This window comes from Sinohyriopsis cumingii, chromosome 3 (genome assembly GCF_028554795.1).
Source record: "Sinohyriopsis cumingii isolate HCF-2022 chromosome 3, ASM2855479v2, whole genome shotgun sequence".
NCBI lineage: Eukaryota > Metazoa > Mollusca > Bivalvia > Unionida > Unionidae > Sinohyriopsis > Sinohyriopsis cumingii.
The window spans coordinates 121,778,290-121,797,128 of NC_142963.1; the positions used below are offsets into that span (position 1 = coordinate 121,778,290).

Sequence of the window (18,839 nt, forward strand, 5' to 3'; positions counted from 1 at the left end):
GAAGTCCTGTGAATAATTTACAACAGTGCAAAAGTAAACTGTAGTCACATGAGCACTTTCTGTTTCCACCGAATAATCCTAAAAATGCTTTCCAAGTACAACATAAAACACGTACAACAGAAACACAAGAAATAAGATTGAATCCAAAGTACGAATAGATCTGATTGCTCAGTTCTCCCCTTTATATACACCTTCAGCAGAGACTATTACGACCATATGTCGCAATACACCAAACGTGACAGATCTTACTACTCAATCTAATATTTCAAAATATCTGTTCATGTGACCTAACGTTACTAAAACAAATGCTACACTATTGGCTTTTATTTAAGAAAATGTGTATAGATCCTAAGTAGTGAGTATATTTAAATATTAGGACAGATTAAGCCAAAATATATTTTGAAGATTTAAAAACATATCTAAACCATTTTTGAGATAATTTGAAAAGTAAGGGAATTATTCACGCATTTAATTGTATCTCCTATTAAGTATAATCTCACAGACGCATTTTAAAAGTGTTTGGAAAAATTACGGATAAAAACTTAACAATACACCATTGAAAATGTTACGGTGATATCAACAGTATTTAAAATGATTAGCATATTTAATTACGGAGCGCTCCCACTTTCTATAATTTACACATTCATTCAATTATTATAGTGGACTGTGATGCTTGGCATGAGCCGAGGGAGAGTGATATCAAACAGTGGTGAATCATGTCTCTTGGAGTTTCACCCAAACTCCAGGAATAAATCTTTACTCGGTGAACCAATGTCAAAATAAGTCAACACCTTTTAATTCATCTGCCAACTACATATGAATGGGGACGAAAGAAGAAGCATAATATGAGACAGAAATAGAAAATATGTAGGGATTCATTTAAGCAAATTGTGAACGACTATAGATTTTATATATGATACATTTTAAAAAAAAATTCTCAATGAGATTGGACCATGTCTGAAGAAGATGATAAGTATAAAATTTCCCTTGGTAGGTTCCGTAAATGTACAGAAATATTTAACAGTCATATCTTGGAAAGGACGCACCGAGGACTTCAAACAAGCAGAGTATCTAAACCTTTCCCTTCTAGACAGGGTTTCAAAATATGCTGAAATTGATAATGTCACTAAGCGCTTATTTGACAATTTATATACCACATTTGGTCATCACAGTCAGCGAAATTTCATTGGTTAAGAACAGAAGCAAAAAAGATATCACGGACAGAAATATATAAATATATTTAAATACTCCATGTTAAATGTCAGAACACAGAAAGATATGTCACAATGTAGGTAACTCCACTCGCACGCACGCACACACACACACACACACACACACATATATATATATATAAAGAGCACAAGTGTTTGCGGTCTATCCGGGAATAAAACACTGAAGGTAGATATAAAGGTCTACAGTTAACAGACCGATATATATTACGCTCCAGATTTTACATGTAACTCAAGTCAAGCCACTAGAAATGTAACTCAGTAGTTTACAGGGGAACACGTTGTATATATGTATTTTACGATGCGCTGAGCAAACGTGGAAACCTATTTAACAACGAAATACGCAAAACCTATGTGTTCACAGAGAATGATGAATGACTTTGAACTCAACAAAATGTATGTTACATTTGTAAGAGACAAAAAATGAATACAAAGTAAGAAATTGCGAAACGCAGTGTCGGTAGCTTAGTAACCATGACTATTTAACAGAAACGTCCAGATATGCAGGAAATAACGAATGCAATTTGAATTATAAATATTCAAAGTAAAAGCCAAAGCTCGTACGGAACAGGAAAATATGCAATACGTTTAGCAAAGATTTCGAAGTTTATTGGTTTCTAAAATCAGAACAATTAACTGTTAAAAGAACAATCAGATTTGAGAATATCATTGGATGCATGGGGCAGTATATGAAAGAATTGTTTAAAAAGTTAGGTAATACAATATTTAAAGTGGCACTGAACCATTGTCACTTTATCATTGAGAAGGTATTCAAGTCTCATGAAAAATTCCTTTCTTTTGTTCATTTTCAAAGTATTAATAATTTCTACTTTTATTTGGTCTGGAATATCAAACAGTTCACTTTAAATACAGTTTCATTTGCTTTCTTGACCGGCCGTAAAACATGAATAAAACACGCCTATGTTCTCTGAAATATTTGATTATAGAGTTGTTTATTTGTATGATCATCAATCCTGATATTTCAAAATGTGCACCAGATGAGAATTTGTTTCTCCATTGCCATGATTTCCACGGTCATAAATAGTCATAATAGTATTGGTTCTTTGATATATATATCTATGGGTAACTATAATAACTAATCCATGTTCTTATTTATCATTCAGCGATTACGCACTTTATTCCAAATTAAACATATCGTACTGCAAACAAATTTTTCCAGCTTCTAACCTTGGTTCCCACAGTCAATGACTTCCGATTCTTTTGCAAGTGGTATGTTAAATCTGACATCGTGTGTATGCATGTACTGTTTAGGTACAATACCAATACTTAACGCATTATCTGTCTACGATTCTGAAGTGTATGACATACTGATATGCAGATTTGTGCACCTTATTGTTAGCCAAACATGACGTAGCATAGCTAAAGTATCAGCTAATATATATGCTTTAATTCAGAATTGAAAACATGTAATGTCAGATGGAGAGAGTCCTGAATGAGCTTTCTTGTCTCTTCAGACATATTTATGTTATCAGCTGGTAAATTATTTAGTTCACCCATTTTAGCATAAATTGCACAATTTTGTATACTCATTTCCGTGTACAATTCTGTATTGAATGAAGGAACTGCTCGTCTTGAGACGTGTCGACATCGTCGTGCCACTAGATTCAAACAGGCCTGAGGGTGAATCTGCGCAGCTTTCCCTCTCTTAATTCCAACTCACGTACAGGTCATGACATTATTCCCATTTCCACGCCAGATATGTTCAAGTCCTGTGGAGATGGGCGTGTGGCAAAGTAGTAGACGTGGATACAGTGGGAGCTGTAGCTGTAGACCTGCATACAGACGGCCAGTGCCGTACAGGCGGTCCAGTGCGTATGGTAGCTTTTCACTGGACCAAAGCAGCACTGGCTGACTGAGCAGCACTATTTAGGATCATACTGCTCACATCAATAGCGTCTAGAAGGGGCTATAAAAGGTCTATTTTGCCTTAATCCTGGTCAGCATACTGCGGCTGACGCGGATCCCACCTTAGCGGTCGAAACTCTATGACGAGGACAAAGGCGACGCAACTCACCATCGGTGCCTGAATGTGCGCCCACAAATGAACAGTACATCAGCAGATAGACAAGAGAGAAGATCAGCTAAAGCTGGCAGAGAAATGGCCAGATTCAACATCTGAATCATAGATCTGAGTATAACGTGCCTGGCTAAGGTAGGACAACTCATTGAAGTAAGAGTCGGCTTCACATAAGAAGTAAGAAAAGCGTCAAGAAGATGATGTTGGGTTTTCCATCAAAGCATAACTAGTCAGCAAATAATAAATAGTAAGCAAACCCACGAATCATGACAGACTAATACAACTGTAATTTCCACTGCCTGGAAGAAGACATAATTTCCACTGCCTGGAAGAAGACATGCAACTACATCAACGTCTATACACCAACCATGACCAACCCAGATGAGACCAAAAACATCAGATGACGCCAAAATCAAATGCTATAGAAGACCTGGAATCCCTTATCGCAGAATTAATGAAGGCATACATACTTTTCATCCTTGGTGACTCCAGTGGCACAGATCACAAGATATGGCCAGGCATCATTGCCGAAAATGGTTTTGGTAATGCAACAATAACAAAATCCTCCTACTGAGGAAATGCGCTTAACCTGACCGACTGATCCTCATCATTGTTTTCCACCTGCTAAACTGCAAGAAGATTATTGAATGCACCCGCACTTGAAGCACTGGCATCTCACTGACCAAATCAGGAGAAGCAACGGGCATGATATCAGCGAGGAACGCTATGAAAAGTGCAGAATGTTGAACTAACTTGCCTTGGCATCCTTCAGGTACTCTGTGTACTCGGCTGCACATTGACCAAGAACACATACATGAGAGACAGTGTGGCTGTAGGAAAAGATAAAGGACTACATGCATGGTGATTGCAGCTCGTCAGCTCCAGAAAATTCAAGAAACATAAATCCAAACCTGTTCGTGACTTTCGTCCACCTGAATAATCCTTGGATAAAGTCATGGGAGTACTTGAAAGATCATTTATTGACAAAGTTTATAAACTGCTCATTATAAGTTATGACTTATTTAGTTAGGTTAACAACAAAACCAAGCAAACAACAAACAAATACGTTTACACTATTGCTAGTTTTATATGTTGATTACTTCACAGCGTTGGCCAAAATGGCTTTTACGCACATGAAAATGTTCATTGACTACTTATTTTGATGCTATCTTCAGTAAATCGTCTCTTACCTAAATAAACATGTTCATTTACTGCTTAACGCGATGCTTCAGTAAATGTTTTACTTAAATCAAGCATGTTTCTAAAACAGTGCAATATATGTTGTTTGAAGTTCTAAACGTGTGTTCTCTGTTAGATTAATTGGCAACAAATAGTTGTTTTGACAACATTTTAATGATGTCCAAACATGCAAACAAATGCACAAAACTTCTTGATACCGAGATTCGAATTTTCGTGCTAAACATATTATTTTTATATCACTTATCTCTTGAACTGAATACAATGTAACTTTGTAGCTTTATTTATGGCGTCTAACAATCGAAGTTAGGTTTGCACCTTGTGCAGGCCGTACCGTTTGCTAATTGTCTTCAAAGTACGATTGGTTCAATAATCTTAAAAAAATTGTATAATGATGATACACAAAAATACGGATGGCCTATTCAGTTTTCATAAATTTCAAAACACCTCCAGTGGTACAGGCCTAGTGACGGTTAATTGGGATTTTTGTTCATCTATTTATTCCCGTATTGGATTTAAAAAGGCCATACAAAAAAAAGGAAGAAAGCATGATTGGTCTAGCTCTTTCACATTTTGTACTATTGATGTACAGAGAAATAATAAACAATTTCACTCTCGATACATATATTCCTAGGTGGGAAAGGTGGCTGCCAAGCTACAGAGTTCACGTGCCCGACTGACCACTCGTGTATTCCTAAGCAGTGGCTTTGTGATGGGGACTCGGACTGCGGTGATGACACGGACGAAATTAACTGTGTCGTCACTCAATGTAAGCAATCGTTTATACAAATTTAATTTTTAAATCTTGAAAACAAAATTTACATTTTTAACATTGTTAATGTTGATCTAATCGTTTTTGCAAGAACGATCGCCGTTAAAAACACGTGCGATGGAGAACTGAAACTCTGTATTTACAGCGATGTCGACGACAGTGTTCACCATGTCGCTGAATGGAAATGTTTGTAATTAAAACAGCAAATGTGTGAAATTAAAATGAGATATGAAGACAGTCGAATTTTAAACACCTCTACAGTCTTTGTCTTCGAGAAGGGATTTTGGTGTGATTTGTTTTTAGGAAGTCCATAGATTTTAAATATGGAAACACATAAAGCAATATAATTATTAGGTTTTAGGATTAATATATATATTTCAAATATAAGATCACCACTGCATGTTCATTAGTGATGCCAGATTGGATTCTTGGCAAGATCGGTAAATATGACTTCTGGGCCATTTGGTGAAATATTAACCATAGTAACTTGAAGGTTAGTAGTGTTACGAGTCCATGCTCTTAAATTAAGGAACAGAAAGGAGCGAAAAGACAACAAGCTTTGTAAAATTTAACAAATAATTTATTTCCTTAGAATACAAAGTGAAAAGGAGGAAAAAGAACTTACGGTATTGCGAATTAAATCCCCAAATATACCAAGAATTACAGACACAACTCCTAGTAAAAACACATAACAATGGTGTTTACATTTTCTTATCTGAATCGTAACCTTTATATAACATCGACAAGAAAGGAGAACAGTCATCTTTGCTTCCAAACAGTTGAGTCATACCAGCGGATAATTTTCTTTTACAGAACGTTGCTACAACATTTTTCTGGGTTACTCCACTTTAATAGCTCGTGCCTTGCATGTAACAAAATTCCAGCGTGAAATAAAGCGGTGACTCGCCATAGAAAAGAAAGGGAAAATAGAACGGAAGTTAAAATCTGCATGGGATGGCCCCTCTTATCGATCTGAATTAGAAACCGGAAAAAGACTAACTAAAGTTGTAGAATCCCCATGCAGATGTAAACTTCAGTTCTCCTGTCCATGTTTCATGTAAATCTTTCCAACTGCTACATTGTTAGAGGACGGACGGAAGGATGTACGGAAAACGCCATCACAGAATAAGCCCGGCATAGACGATATTATAAAAATGTAAACACCATATATCATTGATCTATTGTAATATTAACATGACAAGATGATGATACGTTCTAGTGGTACAGTGATGAATAGACGCGATGATACGTTCCATTGGTAGATATATGAATAGACAAGATGATACATTTTAGTTGTATAGAAATGAAAAGTCAAGATGATACGTTCTACTGGTACAGTGACGAATAGATAAGATGATACGTTCTAGTAGTACAGTGATGAAAAGACACGATGATACTTTCTAGTGGTACAGTGATGAATAGATAAGGTGATGATACGTTGTACTGGTACAGCGATGAATAGACAAATACACCAAAAACTACAACATTCAACCCATTTCGCACAACATTCACACGAATCATATGTCACACTTATAGAAGGCAATTTTTTTTAGACGGCTTCAATATGCACACATACATACACACACGCGCGCGCTCATTTTACATTTTTACTTTTCAAGATAGTCAAATCTGTTTTGAACATACGGTAAATGTATATACCATGTGAAGGGTCCAAAGATTAATTAATGTGCTCATTTTACATTTTTACTTTTCAATGTGGACAGATCTGTTTTGAACATACGGTAAATATATTTACCACGTGAAGGGTCCAAAGATTAATTAATCACTTGGGGAAAAGAACGGAGTTGCCATATTGAACTTGTTCAAAGATTAATTAATCACTTGGGGAAAAGAACGGAGTTGCCATATTGAACTTGTTTGCCAAACTAAGCTGGATGGCCCTCCAGCACACACACACACACACACACACACACACACACACACAGAGTGTTTATAGCATATTGGACGCGTTTATTTTGTACAAGCGAGATCTTATTTGTCCTGATAAACGAAGTAAAAGAGTTGGAATATGCTTCCAATATCTTGAACGGATTGATGTCTACAATCATAATAAAGATTAACGGCCTGTTCTTTGTGCTGCAGCTGACAATTGTGGCCAGACGGTTTATACAGGAGAGCATGGATTCATTACCAGTCCAAATTATCCACAGCACTATGGAAACAACGAACACTGCAGATGGGTGATCGTGGTACCAGGCGATCTGGTAAGACTACTACTACTACTGCTACTACTACTGATAATGATAATGCGTGTGATGGTGATCATCATCATCATCATCACCAATGTGACCATCGTCGTCAAGATAGTCGTCATCTTCATTATCAGCAGCAGTGGCAGAAGCATTTTAAATAGGACCGAAACGAATTCTCACACCATGATTAAGACAGGTCAATGACAATGTGGGTTTTACAGGCAGGGATATCATTGGGGGGGGGAGGCAAAACTTGATTGGGGGGGGGGCAAAACTTGATTGGGGGGGACACTTCATTCATGCAAATATCAACGCGCTGGCTCAGGCTGAATAACAGATTAGACAGATAGTAATAGCAGGAACGTCATTTCAATTTTTTTTTGGGGGGGGGGGGCAAAACGTGACGGGATTGTTAATTTTCGTATATAGGCTACAGCAATTTTACAGCACATGCAAATTCAGGACCCGCCCCCCCCCCCCCCCTTAATGACGTCCTTGTTTACAGGGACTGATGACAATGTTTAAATTTGTGAATGCATAGATTACCGAAGCCTAATGGTTGATACGTTAAAGACATACCATGTTTGAGTTTGAGCCTTTCAGAGTTTATCAGTGCTCTGCCTACTTCAATGGACCTACGTTACAAGTAGGAAGCCTTCGTACTTTAAGATAATTCGAACTTAAACGTCTCTTCTAAGCTTTAAGACTTTTTGACACAATCATGTAATATCGTTCCGTTGTTGTTCCGTCGTATATGCTTTTAAGATAACCACTATCTTTGCCGCACAGGTGAAACAAAGTTCACAAGAGTCATCTCAGCTGTACGATATACGTAGTCATCTCAGATGTATAATATATGTAGTCATATTCAGCTGTAATATTGCTGGTATATAATATACGAAAGTATGATGAGGCGGTGGTGAGAAATATCCTTCCAGAGTGAGAACGCATCAGTACTCGAACTAATTGATGCTAATGGCTTCTTTCAGGAAAAATCCGCCCGTGCGATGAAACCGCGATAAATACAAATTGATTTGATAGATCAAATGAGAAAAAAATCTTGAACAAATTGACTCTTGAAAGCCGGCTACGCACCAAAGCTGGCCGGAAACGCGGTACACACTCACACCTCCCATAATTTCCTTAACGAGAGTAAATAGATTATGTGATATGTTGTTATGAGCACAGGCAAAGGTAAGAAAGTGTAGGTGGTAAGTATTTGAAAGGGAGGTAAGCACATTCACGCGTCCGCACACACACACACACACACACACACACACACCACCACCACCACCACCACCAACAACAACAACAACATCAACAGTTGAAGGAATGGAGATAGAGCGAAGATAGAATTTTCGCAAGCCAGATCATTTATGGCAGATACATAACGTCAAATCTATGTGAGTATAACAAATACAACAAAGATATACGGCATCCTGGTATATGCAATATTTCCGTGAGCTCAGAATCAATAACAATTGGAAACTGGACTTCATCTAACAAACAAAACAGATGTAAACAAATGTCATCAATGATCAAGGTGGAAAACAGTAAACATGCATTATGTTATGGAAAGGAAACTTATGATAAGTAAAACGTCCGTCCATGCCAAGTCATCAGAATATTTACAAAACAATGCGCAAAGGACAGTGGTCGCATGAATAAACATCCAAGAATACTATGAAGGGTAAATGGGCCCATGAAACAAGAAATCTTCACACGTCAATGAGCAGGGAGCACGTATCTTAAGAGTTCGAATCTCCTGTGTTATTGAAAGTTGGTTTCCACAGCTCAGCGATAACGCTTTGTAGAGACGCTCCGAATGTAGCCACATTACCATTTGTTTAATAATAGACCTCTGTGCTAACTTTTAATGAAATAAACATATTTTATATCCTACTTCAGCACGCGAGTCACACGCTGTCATAGAGAGCAAAGTTAGAATTTTAGTTTGGCAAGGACAGAACTAGGTACACCATTGCTTTCAAGAGAGATAACTCTATTGGAACTAGACATGGGTAAACGTTATCCAGTCACAATGGAGGCATTTTCAATGATGTGCATCACATTTTTAAAAAATCATAAAAATATATAATATGATCTAGATATAAATTACCATAATCTCACACGTTGCCAAGAAACTCGATTTACTTTTAAGCCTGAAAAACGACAACTCTTACATAATGAAATAATCACATCTTGTTTATTTCTGAAAAAAATGTTACGTACACAGTTAGCACACCTCTCCCCAGGCTCGTGCAATTGGTGCCGTTATAGCCATAGATTCTGTCTCTGTTGCTGTGAACAAGGATTACCCTCGTACGGCCACAGCAGTTGCGTCTTGGCGGGTAGACGTAAATGTGTCACGGTTTATAAACATTGAACTTCCAGCACAAGGGTCCAGATGAAGCCGATTTCTGTAGGACAGCGACGAAACTTAAAAGAAAACATCCTATTTCTATTGCTGTTCATAAGAAGTCGGTAGAGAACCCTCATAAACTCATAGCCGTCTATACGGCTGGTAGGCTCAGCGATGTTTAAGTTGAACGGTCTGGCTGTCAAATAAAAGCATCAGATCTGTAGAAACTCACCAGACCTAAAAAAAGAGAAAACAATCCTCGTGAAATAAAACGAAATTCTTCCAATACGGAGACCCTATTGTTTAAACTGATGCATGTTTGAAATATATCTGATTTTCAGCGACCTAATTCACTTATATCGCGGTCACTGAAACCTTAATTGGCCGACTACTTTTGTCAGTGGCTGAAGGATTTTTTAAAATAAAAATAAGGTAAAAATTACAATTTCCCCAGCCTTGGTCCCCAAAACCAAAATGAATATAATAGGTTGTGCCAAGGAGTGCACTGTATGCAGACGAACCAGACTGTGTTTAATGAGGCAGAAGCACCTAGTGCTATGATGGAACAAAGATTTACCGATGAAACTAAGCACTTCATCGATTTGTTACACTTTTGCAATTTATCCGGTTGAATGCGGACCACCATTCGCACCGAAATAATTAAGATCTAGGCAGAGTCAAAGATTTGAATTGGGCCAAGGTTTTATCTCCTGGCACAGGAACGCCAATGTCGGCACATAATGCTCGGAACCAAACGAGTTCTCTGAAATTGGGCACGAGTGAGATCTTAGAGCAAAATTTCATCCAAAATATGAGTCATTTACCACCGTCAACTTTTTGTTTTTATTTTCTATCCATTTTATAGAATTTTCAAAGGTGTAAATGAAAACTGGTAAGGTGAACTAAAACCGATGTGTAAACATGTATCGTCGTCAGACTTATTTCGCTAAACTTCCCCAAATCGATGATACTTAGAGAAACAAATAGGAATTATGCGAAAAACATCTGATATATCTGTTTTTGGCATAAATCATGGAAAGGAACTGATGCTAGGTAAGCAATCTTTCAACTGTAGCCCCAAGGTTTATTTAGATTACAAATAACCCGAGACTAACAATTATGCAACCTATACGTTTGAGGTAAAGATTCAGTCATGTACATTGACTAAATGAAGAAAATGACAAATTTCAATGTTTCGCCAGTATTGGTATTGAATTTTCATTCTCTTTTTAAAACAATTATTAAATGTTCAACTTTGTTTAAGTTTTTTAAAAACTCAGAATATGATTTGAAACATAGTTTGACTGTTACTTTTTATTATTAGGTTATACAGCTACATTTTGTGGACACATTCGAGCTAGAGGGAGATTCCAGTTGTACCTATGATAAAATTAATATCTTTAGTCCTGACCGTACCCTACACAAAGGTAAGATTAAAGTCCTCATGTGCGCAAACGTGGATCACGATATATATATATATATATATATATATATATATATATATATATATATATATATATATATATATATATATATATAGTAGCGGGATATAAGGGGCATTAACATTAGCCGGTGGGTTTATATGATGGGTCTCTTATGGGCGTAACGGGAAATCCAGTATTAACTGTGTTCATAGGTTTAACATTGACTGTAAATGGTAAAATTGTTAAAAGTGGCTAACATCATTTGGAGTTACATGGTAACGTTATTAGAGTTTACCTCAATATGCTATAGGTGCGTGCGACAAATCCTACTTTAAAATTGTCCATCGGTTTAGATTGAAATATCCTGTTTTGTCCTATAATGTTTCGACTCCTGGGATTTAACTGGAATTAACGTTTATTTGATTCGCTGAGTAATACCTCTTTTATAATAGATATGGATGGTCCTAAAAACGACATTTGAGGTTTTTAGTTTGTTTCTTTTTAAACAGTAAATTAAAGCTTATAAAGTTTGACATCGTCAGCTCTAAATGTTTGAATCATTTTCCACGGCCAGGTCCTACTCACGTTCCTCCTTGGCAGTGGTAACTGCTGTTGCTGCTGGCGTCTCATTTGTAAATGTTGATGTAGTCCTAGAAGGTACAGAAGTCTTGTGTCTTGAAGATCCCTTCATCTTCCTCACAGCTGGCAACCCATTTATGTGTTCGTGGGTCTAGTGTGTATATCAACACTGCTAGCCTTTCTTTTGGCTTGGTGTGATATTAAATATTAACACTATTACCCTTTGCTTGCGTGCGGATATAATTCATTCCCTTCTTTTATATCCTATTTACTCCCTGCTGTGTGATAGTAGGTTTGTGATGCATGCAAGTCGTGTGTGTGTGTGTGTGTGTGTGTGTGTGTGTGTGTGTGTGTGTGTAAATGCTCCTACCTTTGCATGATAGTATTTTTGTATCTTGTTATGCATATCTATATTGTGTGCTTAACTTTTTTCCATGATTATAAATGTTACGATAATGTTCATTTGTAAATAACATGCTAACATAGCTAACTTTTGTCCATGATTGTACATTAAAATAGCAATGTTTATGAGCTTAAAATGTCTAGAAACAAAATGCATGGAATTTTCCATTAGAATGAGATATATTTAGTGTTGATGTGTATAAAAAGGGTCTTTGTAAAGAAATAATTCATTCCTATTTTAAGACCAGTCTGTGGAATATCAGCTGCATTCAGATATAATTTGAAAGGAATTATTTGTTTCAATTATCTATTGGAATCACTAAGTGGTGACTGACTATGGATTAACACCATATTTTGGAATTACTGAGAGCTTATTCAAAGACATTCTGGAATGCCTCATTGTGGTACATCAGGACATTCAAAACTATTGGAATTCATTCAGAACATTCTATACTTTTGGACTTGTGATAAGAAATTTAGGAATATTAGGGATTTAACTCACAATAATGTTGTGTGTGTGTGTTGGATTAAAACCAGAAAGAGGGTGCTGAATAGTAGAGTATGTTTTAGAATCTAAACATTTTAACACTCCGTTTCTTGTAGACCCATATGTGTATGTCTGTAAGTAGAGCGTGGTTGTAAGTATAACGTGGTTATAAACACTCCTACCTGTGCCTACCTGTTTGTTTTTGTATATTATGCTTGTTTGAGAGTTTTTGTCTATTTCATTCACCTTCATTTACATCCTAGTCCCCTCTTGTGTGACAGTATGTAAGTATATGCATGTGTGTATAATCAGTTCTATCCTTTGCATTAGATAGTCGCTGGTATTTTGGATTTCAATCAAAAGAGGGCGTTGAATTGTAGAGGTATGTGCTGGATAGTAAAGTGTGTGTTGGATTGTAAATAAAACAAATTAAAATTACATTTTCCCTTATGCCCCAAACTGCCTTATCGTTTGTTCAATTCCTGTTACCCCACCCCAATTGCACTTATGTTGATGCCCGTTAGACCCCAAGAGCTGAAACGGTTATAGGGCATACCGGGAATTTAATACTGGAATGGATTTCAATGTAAACTTATGGACAATTTAACATAGGGTTTATTGTATGTACCTATAGTGGCACCTATTTTGAGGTCAGCTCTAAATTTATTACCATGTAACTTCAATTAAGGTTAGCTACCTCCAACAATGTTACTATTTGCACTCGATGTTAATTCTATGGTTGATTTTAATATAAGATTTCCTTTTATGACCCAAGAGACCCACAATGTAAACAAAAAACGCTAATGGTAATGCCCCTCACGTTACCAATGCTCCAGTACTACTTTTAACATATATGTTCTCATGAGTGTGCGATGGTGATTTTTTATTCTTCTCTTTTTCGAATAGTGGTTTTACTATTTGCTTTTTGGCTTATATTGTCCTATTAATACACTGAGCCTCGAACAGACATATATAATCGGACCAACCTCGGTCTTTTCTGTCAAGTCAGAAACAAACTCGTATATAAGGCGGATTGATTTCCCTACTTTTAGGGAAAATAAAATAGTCAAATAGCACAGAATTCTTGCGCAACAAAGTTGTACGCAGCCTAATTAAACACATTCAAGCTAAGAAAATTATTATTAATTGAAGTAGCTTTAATTTTTTTGAAAAAAGAAATAACACGTAAGTTTTTATTAATGCAATGATGTAGTATTTATTCACATCGTCCCCTCACGTAATATGTTAGTTCTCATAAATTAAATTCAAAATGACTGTTTCGGTGATACCCTCCACACCATTGCCGCTAAGTAATCGCCTCTGTTATCTGGTAGTTTTCTATACAATTATGGTTACAGAAAAGCCTGGTAGACACGTTTGTATATTAAAAATAACAAAACAGTTTCAAACACTTAGCCCCTTTGCTTCATTTCTTTCCCTGACCAGCTAAAGACAATCTAATAAATGTCTTGATTGTAATTTGTAATTTTAACGAACAAAATTCTTCGTAAAAATGTGTAAAGATGTGTTTCTGCAAAACGTAAAATTGCCTGTGCTCATTGGAGCACTATCGTGTTCAAATATTAAGGTCCTGATGTGCGTAGCTTTGTACGTTTTCAAGATCTTCAAAAAATCTCGTAGTCCGTAAACACATAATGCCTAAGGTGGCGCTCTACAGTTTTGTATTTTGCATAACGGTTAGAACTTTAATGAAAAATAATTTCCCCGGGTTTCCTCACTTGTTATACTGTCTATTTAAAACAGACCCTGTGTATCTTAGGTATTGTTCAAAGAACCTTTAATTCCCTTTAGTTTGGTGTATGATTGATGGGTGTAATATGGGTTATAGAGTATACAGCTTGGCGTTACTCCAGATGTGCACCTTTCAAACAAGTGCTAGCGCCACTCTTCATTTTCACTTTCTGAACTTTAGAGGTAAATTGTGAAAAAGAGCCGATAACTCTTTTTTTTTACATTTTATATATTTGGTAATTCATTTATTGCACTTTCAGAAGCTGTATTGTCTAGTGTGGTAAAATTAATTTTCCTTATTTTAATAGCTGATAATGATAGTGTACTTTAGATTAGTTCAGGTTGAGGGAGTGAGGTATGTAAGGTGAAGTTGTTTGCATTTTAAAACATGCACAGTGGAGAGAATGTTGGCATACCTCTATGCAACTTTGATGTAATATGGCTGACATCTCTTTGGATATTGTACTTGTAAATCTAGAGAATTGGCATCTATGTTTTGTTTTCATTGCTTGTATATCTTAAAGCGCTTAAGTCTATCTTCAAATATAAAATTTGTCTATAATGAAGCTTATTTGATCTATATATTATTTATCCGTTATAATTACCAGAAATGTAAACTATATAATACAGCTTACATAAGTAAATTATGTAAATAATACAGGGGAAAATTCTTCTTCCCATCCTTTGCATCCTCATTCATCTTAAATTCTTGCTCGAACACCACCTGTAACTTACCTCTATCGTATCAATAATGTTGTTATTTCTTTCTTATCAAAATTCAATATCAGTTTCTTCCCACTAATGTATTCACTACCTCCACCTTCACCAACGACAATTCCCTCGGGGTGATTTCAACTTGCAGAGAATGAAAATAAAATCAAAATTGAAAATACTTTCATAAATGAACAATTATGCCTCCTCCGAAACCTCTAACCTAAACGTTTTCACCTCATTTTTTTCAAGGCCCATTCTGCGGTTCAAATTCCCCCGGCACTCTGTCATTCCCAACAAACAACATTACTGTGGAATTCGTGACGGATGACAATGACACGTTCGGGGGCTTCAGACTGGAATACACCGGAGTTAGTGAGTAACGAAGCTATATATTTTAACATGTTTTGAAACGACCTCTCTATTTTTGTACATTCCAGAAACAAAAATTGGATTAATTTAATTAGAATAAGATAGCCTAGGATCTAAATACCATCCCTTGCTTTCCACGTAGGATGACGAAATAAAAACGTGTAGCACTCTTTAGATACAATGAAAGAAAATGATACATAAATAACTACACACACAAAATGAAGGAAGAGTCTGATTTTATCTACGTAAATAGATACGTTTTAAAGATTATATATTTACACATCTGATGTATCATCAAGCTAGATCTTCTATTTCGATTGCAAAGAACTGTTTCGCGTTTGTAAATTTGGGCACAAATTGCGCTGTAAAACCGAAATATGTGTTAAAACAGCTGTAGGTTCTAGTAACAAAGAGTTTTGCAAATAATTTATTTATTTTCTTGAGGCACAAATTTTAATAATTGGCAAATTTACATTTTCATCAGTATTTAAATTTATTCATATCCTTCTGACATAAATTACATTTAAAGCAAATACATTTTACGTTGTATATTAAAATTCTTGGATTTTAACAATCACAACGAATCCATGTGAATCTTATACCAATTCATAACAACAACCGTCAGTGTCACCTGTTGTTTAATTTTTAAAATAATATATATATATCAGGTAAAATGACGTTCATAGCAAAGCACAATAATTACTTCAACCGCACCCAAATTCACAAAAGCGCCCTTCCTGCTGAAAATTAGATTAATGAGATCTAAATACCTTTATCTAATGAAAACTAATTTGTACGTAACGTGATGCGAGTAAGGCATAACTTGTATACAAATGCATATAATTAGGCATCAAATATTATATCCCTTTTTGTGTGTATTTAAAAGCTAACTTATACCATGCTCTGGTTATATTTGCAGCTAAGTCCTAATTCTACTATCCTGGTATCTTATCACCATGTCTCAGACATCTTTCCGGCTTTCCGTGGATTTACATGAAACCTATTTAAAATGTTTCATAAAAATAAAATACTAGGAAAATGATTACTAAATGTTTATGAGTTATCTCTTGCAAATGGTATTAAGACTTCATTTTTCCCCACACTTTTGGTAATCCAACAAAGTACAGTTACACAGTGAAGTTTTGGCTGTTCAATGGTTTATCGCCATCGTTACAAATAGGTACACAGTAAAAATTCCTTTGTTACAATATAGGCGATGCTTTCTACATGTTTGTCTGATTTATTTCTCATAAAGTCTTCTGCTCTCTTTTCTGGTTTGTGCTTGTTAATTCATGTTGGGAATCGATTCCACATGGGCAACATCAATTGAAATAAATTAGTAATAAAGATCAATTAAAAATTAATAATTGAAATACATATAACGTACAAATATTATTTTTTTACAAAAGAAGACATAAAACTATTTCCAGTATACGAAGAAATCAGTATTAACAATTATATGATGTTATATGTAATACAAATAGAAAACATATTTTCTTTCTACAAAATTTTGTACATGCATATGCTATGAATGCCGTACCTGCATATGTGGACTCATCTTTGCGTGGTATGGGCATCTGCCATTATGCATATGTACAATAAGGTTGTTAAAACGAATGTACACGTTACTCTATTATATAATTAATATTAATTTATCCAAATTTATTCATTAGACATAAGCAATGATATAATATGATAGATATGATGACATTTAAGTGCGCTTCGGTGTTTCCACTGTGTACCAGTGTTACTACGCACCCATTTTGGTTTCATCGGTCATAGGAGCATGTTAAAAGTTATTCTGTCGACATGTTTAAGTCTAAAATTTGCATTTGTAGATCTCGAAAGCTTTTGACCATCTTATCTGTCTTGCTAGACCGTGTTTTGTCACGTTTCTCTCTCTCTTCTTCCCTTTCTCTCTCTCTCTCTCTCTCTCTCTCTTTCTCTCTCTCTCTTTCTCTCTCTCTATCTCTCTCTTTCTGTCTCTCTCTCTTCAAATATTGATAAAGGCGCAACTACAAAAGTTTCTAAACGTTTTGAGCGAGCAATCTCTTCGTCACATCCACAAACAAAACATACTAAACACAAAAGTCAAGAGGAAAACTGGACTCTTACATATCTGAATGGCAAGCGGGATTTATAAACTCGAGTTTAAAAATTTTAATAAAGAAGAGCGAATTGAAGAAATGGCGTTAAATGGGTGCAATACGTGCCTATTTTGTGTTGTAATAAATAAGTCTTATGTGTGGGTATTGGTGAATTTACAGGAATAACATTAGACCATAGGTTTACACTTATGCGGTTCTCGGGGAACAAGGATAAATCCAGTATTAAATGGGTCCAATGGTTAACATTGGAATGGTATTATAGGGTCATAAGTGTTTACAGGGACAAAGTGTTTATAGAAATAAAAGAAAATGTAATGTTAAAATGGTGAAGGGAGTAAAAGAAGTCCACAGTTTATAGGAGCAAGGAAAAATGTAACTTAAAATTGTTTGTCTACATTCCAAACACAGACCTCTACAATCCAAGACATCACATATATTTTTCAACCCCATCCAATCTAAATATACTCTCTTAACATCCAGTGAAAAGGGTAGGAAGTGTTTATATACACACTTTCACACATACTCACAAACATATCACATAAGAGGAGGGTAAGATCTAAAATAAGGGGATGAAATAGACACTCACACTCACACTTTTGCACAAACATAAACATAGTATCACACACAAAGAGGAATAAGGAAGTGTTTATAGACACTATTAGACCCTTGCATACAAACACACAGTAGCATAAGAAAAATGGTAAAACGGAGGTTTTAAGTTTTAGTTGTCAACAACATGCACAAACAAACAAACACATACATACATACATACATACATACACAAACATATAATACACAAAATTGTTTTAGCCAATAAGATTAGTGTCTCTCTTTTGGAGAGGTTTGGGTGGCCATGAAAAGCCCCGTTGGAGCTGTTAACCAAAGTTAGATGGCACATACCACACGGCTTCACTATTATTCTCCTCAAAAATTTCGCACTGCCGATCTATACACCAATACTTTCTTCAGGCACCACTGATTTTCCACCTACACGCCTCACTTCCAGATAGAAGTGTCCGTAATCTTAGTGATGGCCTATATAGGCCTACCTTAACATAGACTAGGTAGTTAAACAACATGTTTGAAACAAGCGTAAAAGATTCGACAGCGGTACACGCACATGGTATACATGCTGACTTGGTCAGAAGAAAGGGGATGAAAACAAAATGATGTGTGTACTATTAGACATTTTG

At 35.8% G+C, this 18,839-nt stretch overlaps 1 protein-coding gene across 1 annotated transcript in view; it reads left to right on the top strand.

Moving 5' to 3' along the window:
- LOC149803743 (bone morphogenetic protein 1-like) overlaps positions 1-18,839 on the top strand; it is a 123,037-nt gene that overhangs the window by 31,721 nt on the left and 72,477 nt on the right. The window contains exons 5-9 of the mRNA XM_089953987.1: positions 5,099-5,233; positions 7,340-7,461; positions 11,136-11,238; positions 15,419-15,541; positions 16,458-16,465. Coding sequence (XP_089810113.1) covers positions 5,099-5,233; positions 7,340-7,461; positions 11,136-11,238; positions 15,419-15,541; positions 16,458-16,465 — 491 coding nt within the window. The remainder of the gene's footprint in view (positions 1-5,098; positions 5,234-7,339; positions 7,462-11,135; positions 11,239-15,418; positions 15,542-16,457; positions 16,466-18,839) is intronic.